A 21,183-nucleotide genomic window follows, 5' to 3' on the forward strand; every position below is an offset into this window, starting at 1 on the left:
ATCACCACCCAAGACAAGACGTTAAGACGTTTACATCACTCCCGAAGGTTCCCTCAGGCCTCTTTCCGGTCAATTCCACCCCCTCCCTACCTCTGAAGCAACCACTTCCGTATTTCTGTCACCATAGATTAGTTTTGCCTGGTCTTGGATTTCCTACAAATGGGATCAGACAGTATATGGTCTTTTGCGTCTGGGTGTCTGGGTGCTTTTGCCCCGCATGAGAGATTCATCCACGTCGCCGAGCATATCAGTAGTTTGTTCCTTTTCATTGAGTCGTGTTCCATTGGCATGCATATGCCAACGTTAATTATCCACTCTTCCGCTAATGGACATTTGGGTGGTGTCCACATTTTGCTGTTATAAATAAGGCTGTTATGAATATCCTCGCACACATCTTCTTGTGGACGGAGATGTTTCTCATTTCTCTCAGTTAAATTCCTACACGAGAAATTACTGGCTCATAGGACAGACGTGAGTTTCACTTTAGGAGAAACTGCCAAACAGTCCTGGAAATGGCTGTTCCATTCTTGCACCGTCCCCAAGAGTGTTTGAGGGTTCCAGTTTCTCCACATGCTTGCCAACATTCGGTGTTGTCAGTTAGTTGTTGTTGTTTTAGCTGTTAGAGCAGGTGTGAACAGTATCTCATCGTGGTTTTAATTTGCATTTCCCTGATCACTAAGGAAGTTGAGCACTTTTTTATGCGCTAATTAGCTATTGGATATCTTCCATGAGCCGTCTGTCGCCCATTTTTTCTTGCACGGTTTGTCTTTTTGCTGAACGGCAGACGCCCCCTTCACCTGGGCACGCAGGTGCTCTCAAGGCTGCCACGCTCCCACCTGGCCCACCCTCATCGTGCTCATGATCTGTCTTCTGATTCCCAGCACTTAAAGACTGACTCAGGATGGCCTAAGTCTACAGCCTCGAATATCAAGAATAGAAAGCAAATCTATTCCTAAAACATAAAGCATTTTAAGGGTGTCGTTCTTAAGATAAATTTGAATGCCTATTCTGCATAAAAGTATTATCGGTGTTTTGTTCCGAGATCAGTAAGCTATAATCCAAGAACTCAAAGGGTTTGTAACCAGCTGAAAAAGCAGACATGGCAGTGAATGATTGTAGCATGAAATAAAGTTAGTGGCTCTCTCCTTAAAATACCTTTTTGTCCCTGATGCTGTCCTGAGCCCCCTTTCCTTCTCACCGTGGTCTCCCTGGTGGCCTCATCTACCCCTGTGGCTTCGACTACCCCCTAAGCAGTGCCCTCCCGAGCCCATGGCTGCAGCCCTGGTCTCTTCTGAGGTCTCCTCTTGGTGAACCACAGGCAGTACAGCTCTTCAGGGGCAATTAATTTCGTCTCCACCTACCCCACGCTCCCCACTTCAAAGCAGAACCAAATCGCCACTTCTGCTGTTACAGTCCTAATTTATTTCAAGTACAAGCCAAGCTGCTGTAATAAAAAGGCCCCCAAATTCAATGGGATAAATAAGATAGAGGGGTATTTTTCTCTCGTGTAATTGTCCGCAGACAAGAGGCCCCAGGTTTCAGCCTGAGGGAAGGAGAAGGAGGGAAAGTCGAGGGCAAGCAGCTCCCTCATAAGAATCTGGTCTAGAAGTTGCCACGTCACTTCTTCACATCCCTTGACCCAAGGACAGTCACGTGGCCCCATGGGGCTGCAAGGGAGGCTGGAAGATGGCGTGTCCAGCAGGGCAACCGTTTCTGCTAACACTTAGAGAGTATTTTGAATGAAAGAAAGAAAGGGAGATGGGGGATGGGTAGGCTCAACCACAGTTTGAAGCTCAGTTACTGACACCACAGTTTGCAGAGGAAACCGGTACAGGAAGTGGGGGGCATCGCCGACGCCGCCTCTGCGTCTGCTTCATACTTGATGTCCAGGAAGTCCCAGGTTCTGTTGATTCTAGCTCGGAAGTCCGTCCTACTTCTGTCGTCTCCTCTTCATGCCTGTAGTGACTTCATCTCTCCTTTTGCAAGCACCTTCTCACTCATCCCCTTCCTTTCCTTCCTGCCCCTAGCGTCCATCCCCTGTCACTTCCCCGATTAAAAACCATCAGTAACCAGAAATGCTTGTGGCAAAAACAGCGCTTGCCTCTAGCTAGAGCGTCTAACATGCCTCTCAGACCTGCTCTGAGACAGCGTTTTTGTTTTGTTTTCATGTCTGCCTCTATTTTTTTTTTTTTTTTTTGGCTTTTTAAAGAATTGAAGCATAGTTGATTTACAGTGTTGTTAGTTTCAGGTGTACAAAAGGCTCCTGCGTGATGGAGACACAAAGAGCTTACGATCTCCAGCAATAAACAAGGAACCAGTCGGGCAGTGGCCCGGGCAGTGCTTACTGTATATGACAGGCTGGGGTGGGAGGCAGCTGCTAGATGGAGGTTGAGACCCTGTAAGAGAGGGAGAGTCCCCGCACACACAGGCATGAGTGTGGAGAGGTTGGGCTTGGCTCTGGACCAGCAGGATCCCGGCTGTGCTGGTGGGGGGTGGCAATCTAGACTGGCCTGAGTAAGACTATGGGTATCCCCAGTAGGGGACATCTGGGGACCATATCAGAGGTCCATGTTATAGCTTTTAAGAAAGGTTATAACATATTTCAGTTAAGTAATATCCTCAGTTATTTCAGAAGAGGTTCAGTCATTCTTGGTCAGTCCTGTTATTGTCTTTACACAGCGCTGAGTTAAAGACCTCCTTCCTCCAAGTTCTGTGGCAGGAACATGGGCTGCAGGGTCCAACAGACTTGGTCTTACTCAATGCTCATGTGCAGGAGATTAAGCCCTCTTAGCCTCAGTTTCTTCATCTGTGAAATGGGGGTTGCACTAGGAACTTACCTACCAGCTTCTAGTGTGAGGTTGAAATGGGATAATTCAGAGTAAGTGCCAGGCTCAGCATCATGCCTGGCCTCTATTATTAGCTGTTTATTAGCTGTTTATTGTTTTTTGGGGGGTGGTACATAGAATCACTGAAATATTAAAGTAAGAATATTTCCCACCCTTCATGAATGCTAGGGTGGGACCTAGCATAAAGAAACACTCATGGGCTTCCCTGGTGGCACAGTGGTTAAGAATCTGCCTGCCAATGCAGGGGACACGGGTTCGAGCCCTGGTCCGGGAAGATCCCACATGCCGCGGAGCAGCTAAGCCGGTGTGCCACAGCTACTGAGCCCGTGCTCTAGAGCCCGCGAGCCACAACTACTGAGCCCTCGTGCCACAGCTACTGAAGCCCGAGCACCTAGAGCCCGTGCCCTGCCACAAGAGAAGCCACTGCAATGAGAAGCCCATGCACTGCAACGAAGACCCAACGCAGCCAAAAATAAAAATAAATTAAAATAAATTTATTAAAAAAAAAAAAAGAAACACTCATGTTACACGCATACCTCTAGGTGGAGTGGACCCAAGTTGACTACTACCCGTTACATGGGCTTCACCCCCGCATGGGAGACACAAACCCATCAGCAAGGGCAACCTGGCATCCGGAAGTGAGAAGGCCCTGGGTAGCTCAAAAGGGGTGTGGCTTGCCCAGGCTGCTGTCTCGTCTGAGGGAAGTGATCCCCTGGTACTCTTCAAGCCAGCATGTATTTATGGAAATCTGCCCGGGCCTGGCATTGTGTGGAGATGGGCGTCCATAGAGGAAGGCTGCACGGAGTCTAGCTAGAGTAATAGACAAGTATTAGTGCTCATCATAAACATACTCTTGAGCCATTATTAATTGCCCCAAAATTTAACTTCTTCTGTGTCTATGCTTAAGATTGGTGGGTAGAAACAATTCAAGGTTGTCCATTTTGTTCCTTGGAGTCGATTTGATGTATTTGCAAGTAGTATAGCAAAAGGATGGGAAGAGTTCATGGGGAAATGCACACCTCTTTAAAAATCAGAGTCTATAGACTTCAAACATCAACCCTTCATTCCTGTGCAAAACTAAAAGCGATAAACCCTCGAACAACAAGTAAAGACAGTCATAAGTCCGGGAAAACCTCCGAGAAAATGTCCCAAATCCCATGGAGAACACAGAATATCCAGGCCATGCATTTGACATCCTAAAGGAAGGAATGACAGTATTCAAACTTACCACCATGAAACGGATTAAAATTGATTATCTAGCAGCCCCTTGGTCTCCATCCCCTCCAAGAGCAAATAAGGGGAATGGGGCCACCCAAACTATGGGACAGAGGGTGGAGGTCAGCAACACGCCGTGGAATCCCCGCCAGCTGGGAAGCTAAGGAAGGGACAGGGTCACAGGAGTTCACTGGTTAGAACCCTGTAGGGTGGGTTCTAGCCAGTGAAAAGGGCTCCGAAATCTGGACTGAAGCTTCTGTCCAGACATCTTTCAGGAAGTTATTGAAAGCTCCTTCTGAAAAGGATGTCCAACCTGGAGATGATATTCACTGCCCAATTTATGTAACAAATATTAATTTGAGGTAAAATTAAAGGGTCATTTTTCAATGCCATTTGGACAGGACAAAAAAATGTTAAAAATATTAAAAGCGGTAAATGCTCACTGGACCCACTCTCTGGCCTGTTCAAAGCCAGCCGTCAGAGCGGCTCCCATGGTGTGTTAGATGAACCGGCACCGGCTCTGCAGCCCAGATTAACCCGGAGGAGAGGGAGGAACAGATTCTGTGCAGAATCATCTCCCCAGAAAGCCGCTTCCTGCTTATGGGCGGTGGTGTTATTAGTTCTTATGTGGATGGCATTTGTTTCTCTTTTCAAAACTCATCATTATAACCATCCTTTTAAATCCATTTCCTCTTTCCTCCTTTGCCCCCATAAATCACTGTTGCATTTTTCTCCTCTCAGACCAAGAAGGTTACTTCTAAGCATTGCAATTACATTCACACACAGGATCGGTCATTATCCATTAGTTGAAAGGCTCATCCTTTATCTTAAGGAACACATAAAAATGGCACAAAGTATTTATGACTCGAAAAGCACCTTAAACTAACTGGGATTTTTGTATCTGTTTCTCCTTATACTTCTTTGTTTCCATTCTCCCAAAACATAAGGCAGAAGAGCAGTATTACTATTACTATTCGAAAGAGCACTGCTGAGATTCAGAGCACCTGGAGGGACTTCCAGCTCTTGAGTTCTCACTGTGTCAGCTTGGACAAGTGATTTAACCCCTCTGCACCTCCATTTTCTCTTCTATAAAATCAGAGCAAAAATGCTGGCTTCCCCCAGCTTTGAAATTTGTTGCAAGGATTAAACAAGTTAACATTGTGTGTTAAAGAACTTCATAAATGAAGACACAGAAATGTCAGTCGTTGATATTGCTACTAATGTCTCCTGTCGCTGGGCATTGAGTCATTCTGCAAAGCACATTGTCTCTGCAGATGAAGCTTCTCTCTTTAGGGCTCCATTTTGGAGGGAGATCATCATAAAAATGGTATACCCTTCCCTCTCTTCTTCAAGAGAAGACAGTGGGCAAATATAAACTCTTCTTGATGACCCTTGGTCACCATTACAATATCCATAGAATTCTAGCATGCCAGGGCAGAAGGGGGCTTAACACTAAAGGTGCCTATCTTAATCCGTTCGGGCTGCTATAACAAAATACCACACGTTGGGTGGCTTAAACAACAGACGTTTGTTTTCCCACAGTTCTGGAGGCTGAAGTCCAGATCGGGGGCTGGCAGAGTTGGTTTCTGCTGCGGCCTCTGTCCTTGGCCTTTGGGAGGACATCTTCTGCCTGTGTCCTCACCTGGCCTCTGAGACATCCCTGGCTGGCTTTTCTTCTTATACGGGCACCAGTCGTGTTGGACTAGGGCCCCACTGTAATGGCCTCATTTTAACTTAATCACCTCTTCAGAGACCCCATCTCCAAATAGGGTTACACTCTGAGGTCCTGGGGATTGGGGCTTCAACATGTGACTTTAAGGGGAATACACTTCAGCCTGTAACGGTGCCTGACCTCCTCATTTTACAGATAAGGATGTGGAGACCCAGAGAGGTTGAGTGAGTTGCCAAAATTCCCACAGCTCGTGCCTGCAGAGCCTGGGACAGAGGCTGGCCTGGAGACCAGGGCTCCTCCTGCCTCCCCCGCCTTACTGGGTCTTGCCTTTGTCTCCTGTCCCTTCTGGGTGTCACCTGACCACTTCTGTCCTGGACTCTCACTCCCCAACCCCTCCCCACCCCTTCTAATCTGTTGGAGACTGACAGTCTGGATTCAATGTGCAGGAAGGGTTATTTACTGTCATTCTGTGTGGAAGTTTAAGTTGTAAGGGGGTGGGATGTAAGTGGGCACTTCAGGACACATACTTGGGGATCTTGAGGCTCCTGTATATAGTCATCCAGTTTGGAGGCCGTGTTCCCAAAATTTGACCCACAGGTAAATGTTAACGCACTCTAAAAAGCCACCTTGATGAGAAACCTTTCCGTATTTGTTCCATAGCATTGGAAATGCCTAGCAGCTAGAAAATGCCCTTCATCTTACTGCATCCCGTGTCTCTCGTATTCCCCCCCGAACCATTTACACACCCTCAGGTAGGGAAGCACATCTGTCAACCTGTGCCCACCTCACTGGGGGAGATTTAATAATGAGAGTTTGTTCTGAGGTCTCATGCTTTTAAGACTTCAACACTTATAAAATAGGCCACAGCATATGCCCACGTGAAATGGAATATTATCGTTAATGATTGAAGTGTCGCAAGGCTTGTCAAAATTCAGCAGTCCTGAATTTCACGTTTTTCATACTAATTGACAGCATCCAGAAGGGCCCTTCTTGAGTACCGTGAACCAGAGGTGAATTCCACCATAACGTTTGTGAACCGTGGGCCCTTATATGTACATGAATCCGGCTATTAGTTCAGTAGAGATTTATTTGGTGCCTAATGTGTGCTTTCCTCCCCAGTTCGACTCCTCCTCTGACGTTTGCCTCTCCTTAAACGGCACCACCACCCCCAGTCGCTCAGACCAATAGCCTGAGGCATCCTCGATGCCGATTCCTGGCTTTCCCTCACCTCCGTCGTCCAATCCAGGAGCAGATGCAGGTGGCTTTGCCACCCAAGTGCCTCGCACACCCATCCAGCCCTCCCCAGGCTGCATCCTCAGTCCCGGGCGCCGTTATATCCGCCTGGACCCCAGAAATGTCCTCCGCGCGGCTTTCCTTGCCTCCGTCGGGCGATTCTCCGTGCAACCACCAGGGGGCTCTTGTAAAAGCTTCATGAGCTCTTGTTCCCCCCCCCCTCCCCCCCGGCCCGTTTAAGACTGTCGGAGGCGGGGGAGGGCGGTCTTCCAGTTAGCGGACTACAATCCCCACTCCTCTCCGGGGACCACGGGCCCCGCGTGATCTGCCCCCGCCTCTCTCCATCTTCACCTCCCTCCACTGGCTCCATCACGGGTCCTCAAGCCCCCGTGCTGTCTTCCTGTTCCTTAAGTGAGCCGAGTGTTCCCACCTCCGGACCTTTGCTCTTGCGGTTCCTGCGCCTGGGACCCCCTCCCTCGAGCTCTCCGGACGCCGCCCCTTCCCCGCCGTTCACATCCACCCGGGTGGTGTTTTCTCCGGCGCCTCCTTCATCCGCCGGCCGCTGGAATCCGACCCCGGCCCTAGCCCTTCCCGAGCGTTGCTCTCATTTTACGTTCTTCACTGCAGTTATCTCAGGTTTTCACGATTTAACATTTTGCCGTTTAAAATTTTTGCGCGCGTCTGTATTTGCCCACCTGACAGCGTGTCTGATTCAGTCCCGCGGCAGGTGCTCAGTAAATTCAACTACTGTCTATTGATGCTGCACTTGCCTCTCTGACCGCAAATACGAACGTGGCTCTGACGCTGTCCCTGACCGCTGGTGAGGGAGACGGGCAGGTAAAGACATATGCTTTGATTCAAAACAGAGTGCTTGGAGGCTGATATGCCAAAGCCTCACTTCCGAGGCACTGAAGCCCTGGCGCGGCGTGGCGGCCCCATCGGGGCTTGGAGGGGAGGGGCCCGGGCTCCAGCCCCTGCTCTGGAGGGCCTCGCAGCTGCCGCGGCGGCCTCGATCGGTGAGTTATCCCTTTCTCAGCGCCCCCTGCCTACTGGCCACCTTCCTGGGGGGCAGGGCGTGCCAGGTGCGTGGTACCCAGGAAGTGCTCCGTAAACGCCGGCTGTTTGGTCCCGGGCCGTGGGGATACCGCACGGACCTGCAGAGATGCCGGGAGACCCAGGACTCTCCCCCTGGCTCTTTCACTCCCATTTCTACTCCTGGTCCCTGAACCTTTCCTCCATCTCAGCCCCTCCTTTTCTCTCTTGTTGACATTTTCATCAAATAGAAAGTCCTAAAGAAAGAGAAAGAGAGCAGGGCAGTAGAGGGCAGTGTGGCCAGGATCTCAGGCAGCGCGTTTCATGGACTGAGCCTGCGGCCTCCCGTGGGTCGTTGTGATTTGACAAGTGTGGACAGAGGCCTTCGCCACCAGAGGGCTTTCCCAGGCATTATAGCTCCCCCTGGTGGGCACTGATTTGTTACGGGATCAAGGCCATCAAAAAAAAAAAAAAAAAACACCAAAAAAACTTCACAAAGACACTCATAATCTTTAACCCCACGTAACTCTACTCCTAGAAATTTGTCCTAATGAACAAAGCAAAACAGTATATGAGTGACACAAACCAAATGTCCGACAATAAGGGCATATAAATTACGGTGCATCCACATGAAAGTATAAGGTAGCCATAAAAATATTAAGTAGGAAGGCATGAAAAATTCCTAACAGAATAGTAAGAAGTCATACCATTGCAACAGCTCTGAAGGGACTACACAAATGGAAAATTTCATTTTCTTTGTGTAGTGAGTTATGGGTAATTTTTAAATTACATTTTTTTCCTTGAAAGTTATTTTGTCCTTTCAATTACTCCCTGTCCCTCAAAGAAACAACTTAATCTTTTATCTACTGTGGGATCTCCTGTCAATATGTAACGATACTGACTGTATTATTGTACTAGGGCTACCGTACAAAGTACCGCAGGCTGGGGGACTTAAACAACAGAAATTAATTTTCTTATAGTCCTGGAGGCTGGAAATTGAGATCAAGATGCCAGCAGGGTTAGTTTCTTCTGAGGCTTCTCCTCTTGGTTTATAGATGGCTACCTTGCCTTCCCTCTACAGGTGTCTGTGTCCTGTCGACTCCAGTCATATTGGATTAGGGCTGACCCTAGTGACCTCGCTTTAACTTAATTACCTCTGTAAAAATCCTGTCTCCAAACATGGTCACATTCCAAAGTACTGGGGGTTAGGACTTCAACATATAAATTCTGGGGGCACACAATTGAGCCCATAACAGTGACTGTTGTAATAGTACTACGTATTTATATACAGTATCATTTCTTCATATTTAGATGGTTTATTTTATGATTGTTATAGCTAAAGCACTTCTTGTGACATAAAGGCAGTATAGTATCATTCCTTATGCTTTATCATGAGTTAGAGCCAGATACTTTTCTTCAGTTTAAGTCTAGTGCTGTAATTACTGATCTTTGCTACCTCTTTGGTAAACCAATAACAAGTTGTAATTATTCAAGGGACATTTGGGGCAACTGTTTAAAGAAAATTGACCTCACTCACTGGGTTTTTTTCCCTCTCATTTGATTTATGAACTGTGGTATATATGTATATACTGTATACACACACACACTCTATATATTGATGCATACGTACATATATATGTCCAATTATTTAAAACTGTACAACAGACTCTAATAATCTCATTTTTGCTTTTCAAACTCACGCTTATGAATTAGAAATGTTATAATACTCTTGGCCTGGCATAATCCTGTTCTTTTAGAAATTATTTTCTCAGCTTCTTAGGTTCTAGGGATTTATTATTGTGGTGTTTGCCTCTCACACTATAAAGTACCAAATGTTTTCTCATGAATAGAAATAATGAAAGCAAGACTCCAGATGTTACCCGTTAAATTAGCCTACGTTAATCTCTATCTGCAAAAATCCCCAATAGATACATTTTTGAAGATTTACCAGAGGCAAGAGGATGTTTATTCCTTTAGGGACTCTTGTTATTGGAGCTCTTTCCCTGGTGCCTCAGCTGCGCTTCTTATCCAATATCTTCTGCAGGCCTGGGGCTTATGACGTGGGGTCATTTCAAGAATAGAAGTATCACCTCTCGTATATAATAGCGATTGGGAATTTGGGGATTGGTGCTATATGTGGGAAAGTGATTACTTTGCCACTTCATAGACAGCAAAACTGAGGCCTGCAAAGCTCATGATTTATTTAAGGCAACAGTACAGTTCAGGGACGGCTCTAGGATGAAAATCAATCATTTCTGACCCCTCAAAAGAGTGCCAGGCCCGTGAATCATCCTGCCACGAACATAAATAAAATCGCAAGTTAGATGGAAAAGTCCTGTCCTTTCTGACCACAGGCTACATAACCTTTTAAAACCTGGTCTTCTCCTTGGTCATGGTAGTAATTTTTTAAAATGTTTTAACTCATAAAACATGAAAACACAGAACAGGATTTTCTTAAATACATACTGTTGCAGGTGTTTGTTGGGCAGCGAGCCCTGTAACTTAAACGCACAACCTCTGAGGGAGGAGGGAAAGATGGAGGGTCAGAAATACAGATGCGTTTCCATTCCAAGTAGAAGTACGCTGTCATACTCTTTCTGCATCTTGCCTTTTTTGTTTAACGGTGTATTACAGATCATTCCACGATAACATGAAAAGATTCACCTTATTTTTTTTACTGGTTACCCGTATCCCATTGCACGTAGGATTTGTCCTATGTGAATGGTGGATTTATCATCGTTTATTTAACTAGCCCCCCCACTATTTCCTGAAGGCAAATCGTGCTGTAGTAGTCATCCTTGATCAGATTTTTTGTGCCCTTGTGAAATTGTTAGGTTAAAAGATACGTGCCATTTAATTTTTCCTCCAGTGTAACCGATTTGTTATTATTCATTTCTTTACCTTTTTGTCTGTTTTATTCCATCTATGCAATCTATATAGTCAACTTACTGTTCTGATTTCCTAAAGATACTGATATTAGTATATGACAAATACATTTTTCCCATACAAAATAGTACTTGTTAAAGAAAAATACATGATGAGCATTTTTTATTATCTTCATTTGAGTCTTATGTGCTGTTTCTAGTTAAGAAACAGTAAGAGTGGTTCTCAGGTTCCCTTAGGCTCCACAGATATCCGTGTGTGCGTGTGTGTGTGCGTATAAAACAGTGTAGTGGTGGAGTTTTTATTTTGTCAGTGAATATCTTCATCATTGTTATACAGAATCCAAACATGAACTTTTCCTCTACAAAAACATCTAAATTTATCCTCTGAGATATTTTTCCTGTCATGTTGTTTTGCAGATTTTCTTTCCATATTTGGTAAAAACTTTATTGAGGTATATAATTCACGTACCATAAAATTCACTCACTTAAAATGTGAATTGAAAATAATTCAGTGGTTTTTAGTATATTCACAGAGTTATGCAACTGTAACTATAACCTGTTTTAGAACATTTTCATCACCCCAAAAAGAAACGCTTTAGCTGTCACCCTTCTCAAGCTCCCATCCCTAGCTTTTAAATTTTGAAAGATACTTGTGCCCTCCAAAGCAGCTTCTCAGTTATACCCCACCATCGGTCCCTCGAAGGCCAGTTTCCTCATACCCTCCCTGTGTTATCAAAATATTTCATTTTGATCAACCTCATAGGTGAAAAACATCTCCTGCTTCGATCTGCATATATTGACTCATGAATGGTGCAGACCATCTGTTCTCATGTTTCTTGGCTGTTCATGCTTCATCTCTGCACCGCTTTGTGGACCTATTTTAAATACAAACAAACATGTTGTCACTGCTTCATTTTGATCCCATCCACCGGGGCAGGATGCATGGGACAAAGACTGCTAGGAGGTTTGTTCTGCGGAAGCAAGAGCACCCACCAAAGAGGCCCCCCATGCACCCAGAAACCCGCCCCGAGGCTCATTGCCCAGGACTTACCCGTCATTACCCTGTGCCCCGCCCCCCCCCCCCCCCCCGCCATTCTTGTCTGTTGGATGACACTCCACCCTCCCCCAATGTAGGTGAAATAATTGCTCCTTGGGGGGGTGGGGGAGGAATGGACTGGGAATTTGGGGTTAGTAGATGCAAACCATTACATATAGGATGGGCAAACCACAGGGTCCTCCTGTAGAGCACAGGGAACTATATCCAGTCTCCTGTGATAAACCATGATGGAAACGAATAGGAGAAGGAGTGTCTGTGTGTGTAAATAAGTGCTTCTCCATTGGCCTCAATCTGACTTTGTCTCAATCCATAAAACGCTGTTTTTTAATGGACATTCCATGGTCTTTGTTCTGTTAAAGCCCAGTCACCCTAGGATAAACCTGTCTTTATATGTACACCGCTTGCCTAGTCTGTGGATCCTGATAGCTTTTTCACTAGCTAGGGCCCCTGGTGAAATTCTAATAACTTCCCCAAGTTGGAGGGTCTTTGGGGAAAGCTGGAGCTCTGTTTCAGCCGGGGCTCAGACTCCTGGGACCAGGTGATTCCTCCCCACCACCTCCAGGCCTGAGACACTGTGGCGTTTAGCTCCTGGTAGATTCTTTCTGTGGGGACTGTGGCCTCCCGTGACCTCACTACCAGGGACCAGAAAGCCTCAGCCCGAATCTGCTTTTCCTGCTGTATTTATTAGCGATCGAGCAAAACGCCCTTTCACTACTTGTGGTGGGAAGCCCGGTGCACGCCCAGCCATTCGTCCTGAGGTACATATACCTGACCGGAAAGATTTACTCACAGCAGGTGTGACAATAAGATATATGTTCAAGGGAATCCCTAGCATATTTAACACCCAGCATTTGTAACACTCCCTCCTCTATACCACAAAATCATTTTCAGGATAACATTGTGATAATCAGTCATAAGCATAATTTTCCTGACTCACTATATAAACAATTAGAAAAAAGAAATTTCAATTTAAAGATGATTCAAATTGATTGATATTCAAATGAGAAGCACATAGTGCCAAGTCTGTGATACTCCTGCCAGACCTACCTGACCTGAATGTAATAATGAGGAAACCTCAGAGAGGCCGAATGGAATGACTGGCCTGTCACCTTCAGAAGTGTCCAGGTCCTGAACATCCAGGGAAGACTGAGGAAGCATCCCAGACAGAAGGAGACTCAGGACAGTTAAATGCAGCTCGTGATTCAGAACCAGATCCTTTTTCTGGGAAGAACATTATTAGGACAACTGGTGCAATTTTAATGGGTCTGAGCATTGGAGGGCACTGTTGGATCAGTGTTGATTCCTGATTTTGATGACTGCATTGTGGTTACGTAGGAGAATGTCCTTGTTTGTAGGGAATATATACTAAGGAATTCGGGGTTGATGAGACAGCAGTCAGCCTCTGATTCTCAAATGGTTCAGGGGGAAAACGTCATTTGGACAATAATGTCCTTGTACCGTACTTCCAGCTTTTCTCTGTTTGTGATTTTTTTTTTAATACAAAAATTGTTTTTAAAAACCTCGACAGTAATCGTAGCAATTGCTTAGAACGTAGACCAACCAAAAACTTTTGAGGAGGAGTATTTTTTCACCAGCGGTCTTTAGAGTTGCTGGCACAGGTGACGGCAAAAAGCAGAGGGCCTTTCAAGTCAGTGTGGTTATGGCTTTCACATTCCCTACAGACGGTGCGTCCTCTTATGGGTCCACCCTGGACCATAAGAGGCACGGGGGTGCCCCCCACCCACCCTCAGTACACCCTGATTACACTGGCAGATCCTAACAACTCTTCACGATTGTGTGTCAGAATCCTCCCAAAAATGATGGGACACAGGACACAGGGCCAACTGAAGCCCCGGACCAAGAAGGCCTCTGGGGACGGTGTTAGGCTGCTGGGCTGGCCAGACTCTTACACGCTGTGCACACAGGGCAAGACCCAGCCCGTCCACCGCTCATTTCGCCAGGGAAAAAATGTTTTTAAACATCCCCTGTGCTAATGAACAAACTCTTTGAGAGCCGAGTGTGGCAAAGAAACCCTTGAATGAGCTGCGCCTTTAGGGTGGGACTTCTGATTAGGGTGTTTCAAATGCTCTCTGACTACCTTGCATGGATGGTCCTGATCATAGCAACCGCCCCTAGGGAGCAGATTATCCTGAACCGGTACAGATACTGCTCACTCAACTTCAGAGTAAACGACAAGCCCCCCCCAGACTGCAGCACGGAGCAGGGAGCATAGGGGCCCCAGTCTGTGTGGAGTGTAAGTGAGGTGTCCTTTAGGTTGTCAGGGAAGGTTTTCTCCTTCCTGGAAGCAGTTTGCAGTTGAGGAAGAGACTTTGAAATGAGAGCAGTCCGCTCTGGCCCAGGGGAGGCACGGACTCTAAGTGCTGTCGCAGCCCCTCCCCGCGAAGCAAACCAGAACTGCGGCAGGACGAGCCACCCGTGCAAAGGGGCGTTGAGTGGTTACCCGTCCTTCCTCCAGTGGGGAGGGGTCCTGCTGGGGAGGTCTCGGTCGCCTGAAAGGACCCACACGCACACTTCCTCTGCGATTGTCCCATTCGGCATGTCAGCCTGGAGAGAATCCCGTGCATCCCGTCTTGTCTCCAGCCTCCAGGCGTGCCCAAGTCTCAAGCCTTGACGGGTGTAAGAGTCACCGTGGCCCTTGTGAAGAGTTGACATGCTGGGCTCCTGTCCGGGGTTTCTGATCCACCAGGGTGCGCCTAGGAGCGTGCATTTGTAACAAGCACCCAGTATCTGTGAGGCCCATGGTCTGTGGACCCTCAGAGAACCCTGATCTAGCGGCAGAAACATGCGGCTTGTCGTCAGCCCAGATTTGCCTTCGCAGCTCGTGCTCCGCACACTGAGTGTGACCTTGGGCAGGTCACCGGAGCTCCCCAGGGCCCAGGTTCACCCCAGCATCCAGGGTCTGTGTTGAGGCTCAGACGTGGCAGGGAGGAAAGCACTTGGCAAACGGTGAAGCTCTGCAGAAGGACGGGGACCTGGCCTTGGTGCTTAGGTCCACCTTGATGTGCTGCTCGTGGGGGCTGCGGACGCTCGGGCCATGTGCTACTCGTGGGGGCTGCAGAGGCTCGGGCCCGGCGCTTCCGGTGCGTCCTGACCAGCTTTTTACGTGTCGCTCTCCCTGTCCCCAGCCTTCCATGCGGCGAAGTGTGAGAAGCTGCAGCGGGAGAAGGCGGAGCTGGAGCGGCGCCGTGAGGACGAGGTGCGCAGGCGGGGCCGGCAGCATCAGGCCGAGCTGCGCGACCTGGAACGGCGGCTGCAGCTGCAGTTCGAGACCGAGGCGGCCCAGCTCCAGGAGGAGCACCGCGCACAGCTGCTGCGGATCGGGTGTCAGCACCAGGAGCAGGTCAGTCTGCGCCCCGGCCCGGCCCTGCGCCTGCGCCTGTGCCTGCCGTCGTCGGGAGGGAGACGTGGGTGGGAGGTGGAGGGGAGCCGCGTCAGCCAGGAGTCCGTGCAGCAAGCAGGTGAGCTTCCGGTCAAGCCCGCTCTCCCACCTCGTTTCTCTCCTCTGTCACCTCCCGTCGTCCCCGCAGCCACTCTGGTCTCCCTGCCTTGTGCTCCCAGGCACACTCCCACCTCCGGGCTTCTGCGCTCGCTGTGCCCTCTGCCTGGAATGCTCTCCCTCTAGAAACCCCATGGCTCCCTCTCTCCCTCCCTTGCAGACTTTTCTCAGTGAGGCCTTTCCTTATCCAAAATTACAGCTCCTTCCCCACCTTGTGCACACTCTTCCTGTTTAGTTTTGCCTCGGCACTTATTACTACCTAATGTATGATAACTTCTACTTTGTACCCTGTTGATCTTCTGCATATTCCATAAGGACAGTGATGATGACAGACACATGTGTATCTAGCACGTGCTGTGCGCCAGGCCCTGCTCTTCCCTCTTTACATGTACTAACTCATTTAACCCCCACGATAACTCTAAGAGGGAGTACCATTATTGCCCCCATTTTACAGGTGAGAAAACTGAGACCCGGTGGTTAAATAACTTGCCAGCATTCACGCTCATGGAAGAGCCAGGGTTGGACCCAGTCTGATCCCAGGGTCTGTGCTCTCGAGCACTGAACTAGAGTTTTCTGCCGGGTTTACTGCTAAATCTCTGGCACGGGACTGCCTGCCTGCACAGAGCGAGCCTTCAGTGTGTATTTGCTGAATGAAAGAAGGATTCCTCTCATTAACCTTAGCCCAGCAGTCTTCCTAGAGAGGGTCATTCATCCTGGAATAGCTGGGGAAGAATTCCCAGGGAGCCTGTCAGCCTGGAAGCAGGAAGGAGCCCGGCGTGCCCATCCCCATGGCCAGCTGCCGTGTCCGTTACCGTGTTGGCGCCGGTGTGACAGGCAGGTTAAGACGAGACCACTCTGCTTCCGAGAGAGCTTGTTTTGCTCCTCCCTCTTCTCTTCTTCCTAAGTCCCCAAGGCTCTTGCCGCCTTAATGCCCACCTTCTAATTGTGTATTGTTACCCCTAGTCTGCTCATGGTATCCCTAAGGTAAACTGGCATTTGTGAAGAGCTCACTTTACATCTCAGGCTGGTGCCGAGTGGCGCTTCACTATCATGAACGTTTGGGCTGCCTCCCTGGTAGATAATCTGGCTGGCGATGGTCCCCAGAGGCGTGTGAATCATAGGGGGCACGGGAGAAATCTCAGAGTAATAATAAGTACTGTTGTTGGAATAAACGATCTCCTATGTGACAGCACTTTCTTCTATTCAGCACCTCGGGTTAGTCATCCTCCTCTTTCTAGAGGCCTGCGGAAACCAGACACATCTGCCTGCTTGAGGTGGTACAGACTTAGAGGCTGGGAAACAGATAGGTGACAGCTAAGGTTACCTGCTGGGCTAAGATTAGCAGTGGAACCTTCAGCATCTTGGCTTCTCAGCTGGCTTTAAGTGGACATTGGCACGGCTGCCGTCTTTAGTCTTACCTGCTTCGTGGTCCCTTGATACAGCTCAGACCTGGTGCAGATATCGGCTTGTTCTGTGCCCTGTATCCTGGGGCTATTCATTCCCAATTTTACACAAAGAATGTATTTATACCCATATTCACTGACTTTTGGTCCAAAGTTCTGGGTTGGTTGAGAAGATGCCAAGAGATGGAAGGAAGGGCAGGAGGTGGTCCCCAGGCAGAAGGATGAGCTTCTGAACAAACGCTCATGTTGGGGTGTCGTGTGTGGGAAACCGGGAAGCCAGGGCCACTGCTGAGCGGAGCCCGTCCACCAGTGGAGGGAGTCGGGGCAGAACCTCGCTAAGTTTTGTCGGTGCCGGAGCACGTGCTGGGGGGTGTGGCCTCATCTGCCTTTGAGCTGGGACAGCGGCCTTTTAAAGATTTCATACTGGGAGAGATTGGAGGCCCTGACTTTTCCACTTGAGAGTGAGTTACATGAGCTACTTACGCATATTTTAAAAATGCTCTGTCTTATGAGAGCTCTGAGTCCTGTTCTTCTTGATCCTTTATAACAGCTAAAGTGATTCATTTAGTTATTCATCCATCTAAACAAAGAATAATCAGTGAAGGCCCGCCGTACACAAGGCCTCATGATGGCATACTGCAAGAGATGCCAACATTTATAAAATGTGGACTTGCTTGTTCCATAGCCTCGGGTTATAGATCCAGGGAAGTTCTGAGGCAGTTTCTCCAGAAACTGTAATACTGGGTGGGAAATACAGGTTCTGTGTTTAGGAACTGAGAGTTTCCTTCCAGATGGGAGGATGAGGGAAAGCTTTATGGTGGAAAGAGCATCTGCACGCTTTACATTCGAGTAAATCTTTCCTATAGAAACCCATTGGTTTGGGGGCAGGGGGAGGGATGGATGGTTGAAATCTATGAATTATTCAGGCCCCTATTCTGCTCTTGCTGCTGGATGTTGGCTGTTATCCTGACCTTCAGCTTCTCCAGCAGGGAGCGCACAGGCAACGAGGAAGAAGGTGAAAGGCACATCAAGCCATATTCTAATTTCCAGGTAGAGTAAATGCTCATGTATTTGGTCCAGGAGGAGGCTCGGTGCCTGACCGCAGGGGGGATCTGGAAGGTCTGTGGTTCCAGCGATCTGTGCCGACCCTCCACACTCAGGTCCTCTTTGTGGGGGACAGTCGCGTTCGGCAATGCTGACCCGTAGATCTTGCCATCTCTGTCCTTCTCGAGCCTGAAAACTCAAGTTCACCAGTGGAGCCTCTCCTGGCGCCCCAGTGCCCCGGCCGGCAGCAGGGAGGCTGCTTCCGTCCTGACGTAGGATTTTCTGAGGCTTTCCTCCAATCAGGAACTCCCTCGAGAAGGCCGGCTGACCTCTGACCTTACCGCAGGATGCCCCTAGGAAGATCCAGCCGTCCGCTCGCCTCGAGAGGCAAAGGCCGTCTCTCTCACTCTGGCCTCACGTGGGAGTCACTTGGGGAGCTTCTGGCAAAGCACTCCTCCTGTCTGCACCCCGCGCTAATGGAATCAGAGTCACGGACTGGGGCTCCCCAGGGCCCAGAGCTGCAGGTGTCTGGTGTCGGGGGATGTACAGGGCCTCCTTCTTTAGCCCTGCAGACAAGATAGGGTATGAGCAGGGGCGTGGCTTGGCCTCCTGGCTTTCTTTCGTGCCTTTAAAGATATGGTATGACTCTTATCTTAAAAGTTGGATTATAAAGGTGTTTCATCAAATCAGTGCTCATTCTAGAGCTAGCCGCACATTAACAGAAGCCAGATTTCCCAAGCTTCCCTATCTCAGGGCACACGAAACAGATTTTTCAACGTAAACACAAATGCTTTTCCTTTCCTGCTCCAAATGTACTCGCCCACAGAGCCTGGTATTTAGTGATCAGACTTGTGACCTTTGACCCTCTCCCTCCAAGACCCTTTAGCAGTTTGTCTCTCTCCCTCACCCGGCCGGGAAGCGCCTCGTGCAGGGCCCCCTGGTTCCTAAAGGCATTCTGGATTCTGCATTTTGAGCAGAGATTCCTTTCCAGAGGAGCAGTAGTTGGAGTTTACGTTGGCTTTTGTCTCATATCCGGGACACACTTTCTAACCTTTCCTAAAGAAATCATCCTTTTAGACTAACTGGGAGGCCCAGCATGCCCACGCTTTATCAGAACGTGCAGAGGCCACTTTGGCCTCATCTTGCATTCTGTCTCTTATTCGTCCCGCGCAGCAGGTGCGCAGCTGCCATCAGCGAAACCACACTCTCTAATCAAATAGAGTGAGGTCCCGAGGGCCCCTCTGTCTTCCGGCGCCAGAGCCCCGCCCATCGCAGCCCAGAGCCTCTGGACGCTGGAAAGAGGCCGAGCAGGGCAGATAGAAGCCTCTGTGAACACCTGCCCACGTGGTGGGCAGCAAAGGGGCAAAGGCACAGCCCGGAGGGGGATGAAGTCAGCCCAGGAGCTCTGGCAGGGCTGTCTGCCTGCTCCGAGTCGGTACCCAGGATGCTGTAGCAGGGATGCAGGGACAGAAGAGATGGTGAGTCGTCTCGTTATCCGGAAGGAGAGTCGTTCAGAGAGCCCTGGAGAGAAAAGACAGGGCAGCTCCCTCTGTCTCATCAGATAGGAATACACGTCGTTGCAGATGGAGGCAAATGGGAGTTTAATCTGGTTTTCTTTAATGAGTAAAGCTGAGACAATGTAAAGCCCATGCTTCTTCATTCTAAATGGAAGTCTTCTCTAAGTGAATTGCCGAAGGCTCCCATAATTGCATTTTCCAAATGGCTGAATGAAGTAAGCCTACAGCTCTATTCTTACCCATCGGAGAGGGTGGCTTCCCAGCCCTTTGCTTTGCTGGAACTCAGCTAAACAGCAAACAGCTGCAGGAACAGAGCCTGGTGCAGGGACCAGCTGCTGCTCTGTACCCCTGGGACTACTTGATGGGCACATGGACGGAGCTCCGCAGCCAGCTCAGAACTTTGTCCTCCTGGAAGAGGGAGGAGGCTGGCCCAGCAGAGATTCTGGGGGGACGGGGGCACCCAGGGTTCTAAAAGGAAGAAAATGAAGCTTCACCCAGTGTAAGTTTGCTGTGGCCGGATAATGGTTTAGCGCCTCTGTCTCTTTTTTGGTGATCTACAACACAAAACATATCTTGTGTGTCCCTTGGGTCAACTTGTCTGAATCCCCTCAAATGCCTGCCGACCTGGAGGTCTTCTCAGGCTGAGAGCTCAGACGGGCTGCTGCTCTGGAAAGAAGCCTAGAGCCATAGAGGAGAAGCCATGGGGATTGAAACTGGGATAAGAAAGGGGACGGCCAACGGTGCACGGCCCCTTCCTCGCAGAGGGAACAGTCTTTAAAAACCATACGCACGTCTAGAAACCTAAATCACTCGAGAGTAAGGGACCATGATGGCCAAATTTTGGCTCACTGGCTCTCACTGGTTTCCTTCAAAACATCCTGGGCCTTCCTTTCCTTGCATATGGAGGAATTAGGGGATCAGTATTTCATCCCCAAAAGCCCCTCTGAGAGGCTGTAACAGGTAGATCACACCCTTACATCATCCTTGATATATTGGGTGTGGTATTCCATCACCACTAAATCAAAGACCTGACTCCACCAAGCCGGGAGGGCATGCAATGAAGCACCACCCTTGCTGATCAGGGCAGATCCACCGCCAGGACGCAAGGGCCTCTTCTGGAACTTAGTCCTTGCATCCAGCTCTCTTTTCTGAAACCACCCGGGGCAATTTGTGTAAGAACCCAATAAATTAGAATCATACTAAGGACTGATGAAAGATTTTTCTTTACACTGAACTGGGTAACATACCTCCAAACAATGTGTGGGTACTTGTTTCTAACGGAAGTCACCAATGGAGCATAAGGAAAACTAGTTCCATTTTTTTTAACCAGTGATTTGTTTTTCCAAGAGACTGAAAGTCTTTGGACAAAGATTCCATAAAAAACCTTCACATAAACAGGATTTGGACAATTAAAAACTGCAGTAATCGGCCTTTCTGCTGAGTGGATTCATAGCTCTGAGCCTCAAGTGAAATATTGTTTAATCAAGAATGGCCAGTAGATAAAAGTGAATCATCGCATACCATGTCCGTTTTCATGTCGTAATGCAGCTTTCCGAACACTGTCAAGTTCATTGTTGGTGTTGCCAGTGATATTTCTGTTTTAGTGGATGACGGTTCCTTTTACCGTAGGAGAGAGAAGTCGGGCAGACTTTCCCAAGCAGCGATGGTATCCAGAATGGGAATCTGTCCCATTTTAAAATACAGACACTCCCGTGCATCCCCTTCACAGGCGGGCTTCCTTTCTTGTGCAGAGTTCTTCCTC

General features: G+C 48.5%; 1 protein-coding gene across 3 annotated transcripts in view; it reads left to right on the forward strand.

Moving 5' to 3' along the window:
* Window positions 1-21,183, forward strand: part of MTUS2 (microtubule associated scaffold protein 2) — a 325,841-nt gene that overhangs the window by 289,363 nt on the left and 15,295 nt on the right. For all 3 annotated transcript variants that reach the window (XM_068526669.1, XM_068526670.1, XM_068526671.1), the window contains one exon: window positions 15,087-15,301. In XM_068526669.1, the coding sequence (XP_068382770.1) occupies window positions 15,087-15,301 (215 nt within the window). The remainder of the gene's footprint in view (window positions 1-15,086; window positions 15,302-21,183) is intronic.

The sequence above is a fragment of the Eschrichtius robustus genome, chromosome 18 (genome assembly GCF_028021215.1).
Source record: "Eschrichtius robustus isolate mEscRob2 chromosome 18, mEscRob2.pri, whole genome shotgun sequence".
Classification (NCBI taxonomy): Eukaryota; Metazoa; Chordata; class Mammalia; order Artiodactyla; family Eschrichtiidae; genus Eschrichtius; species Eschrichtius robustus.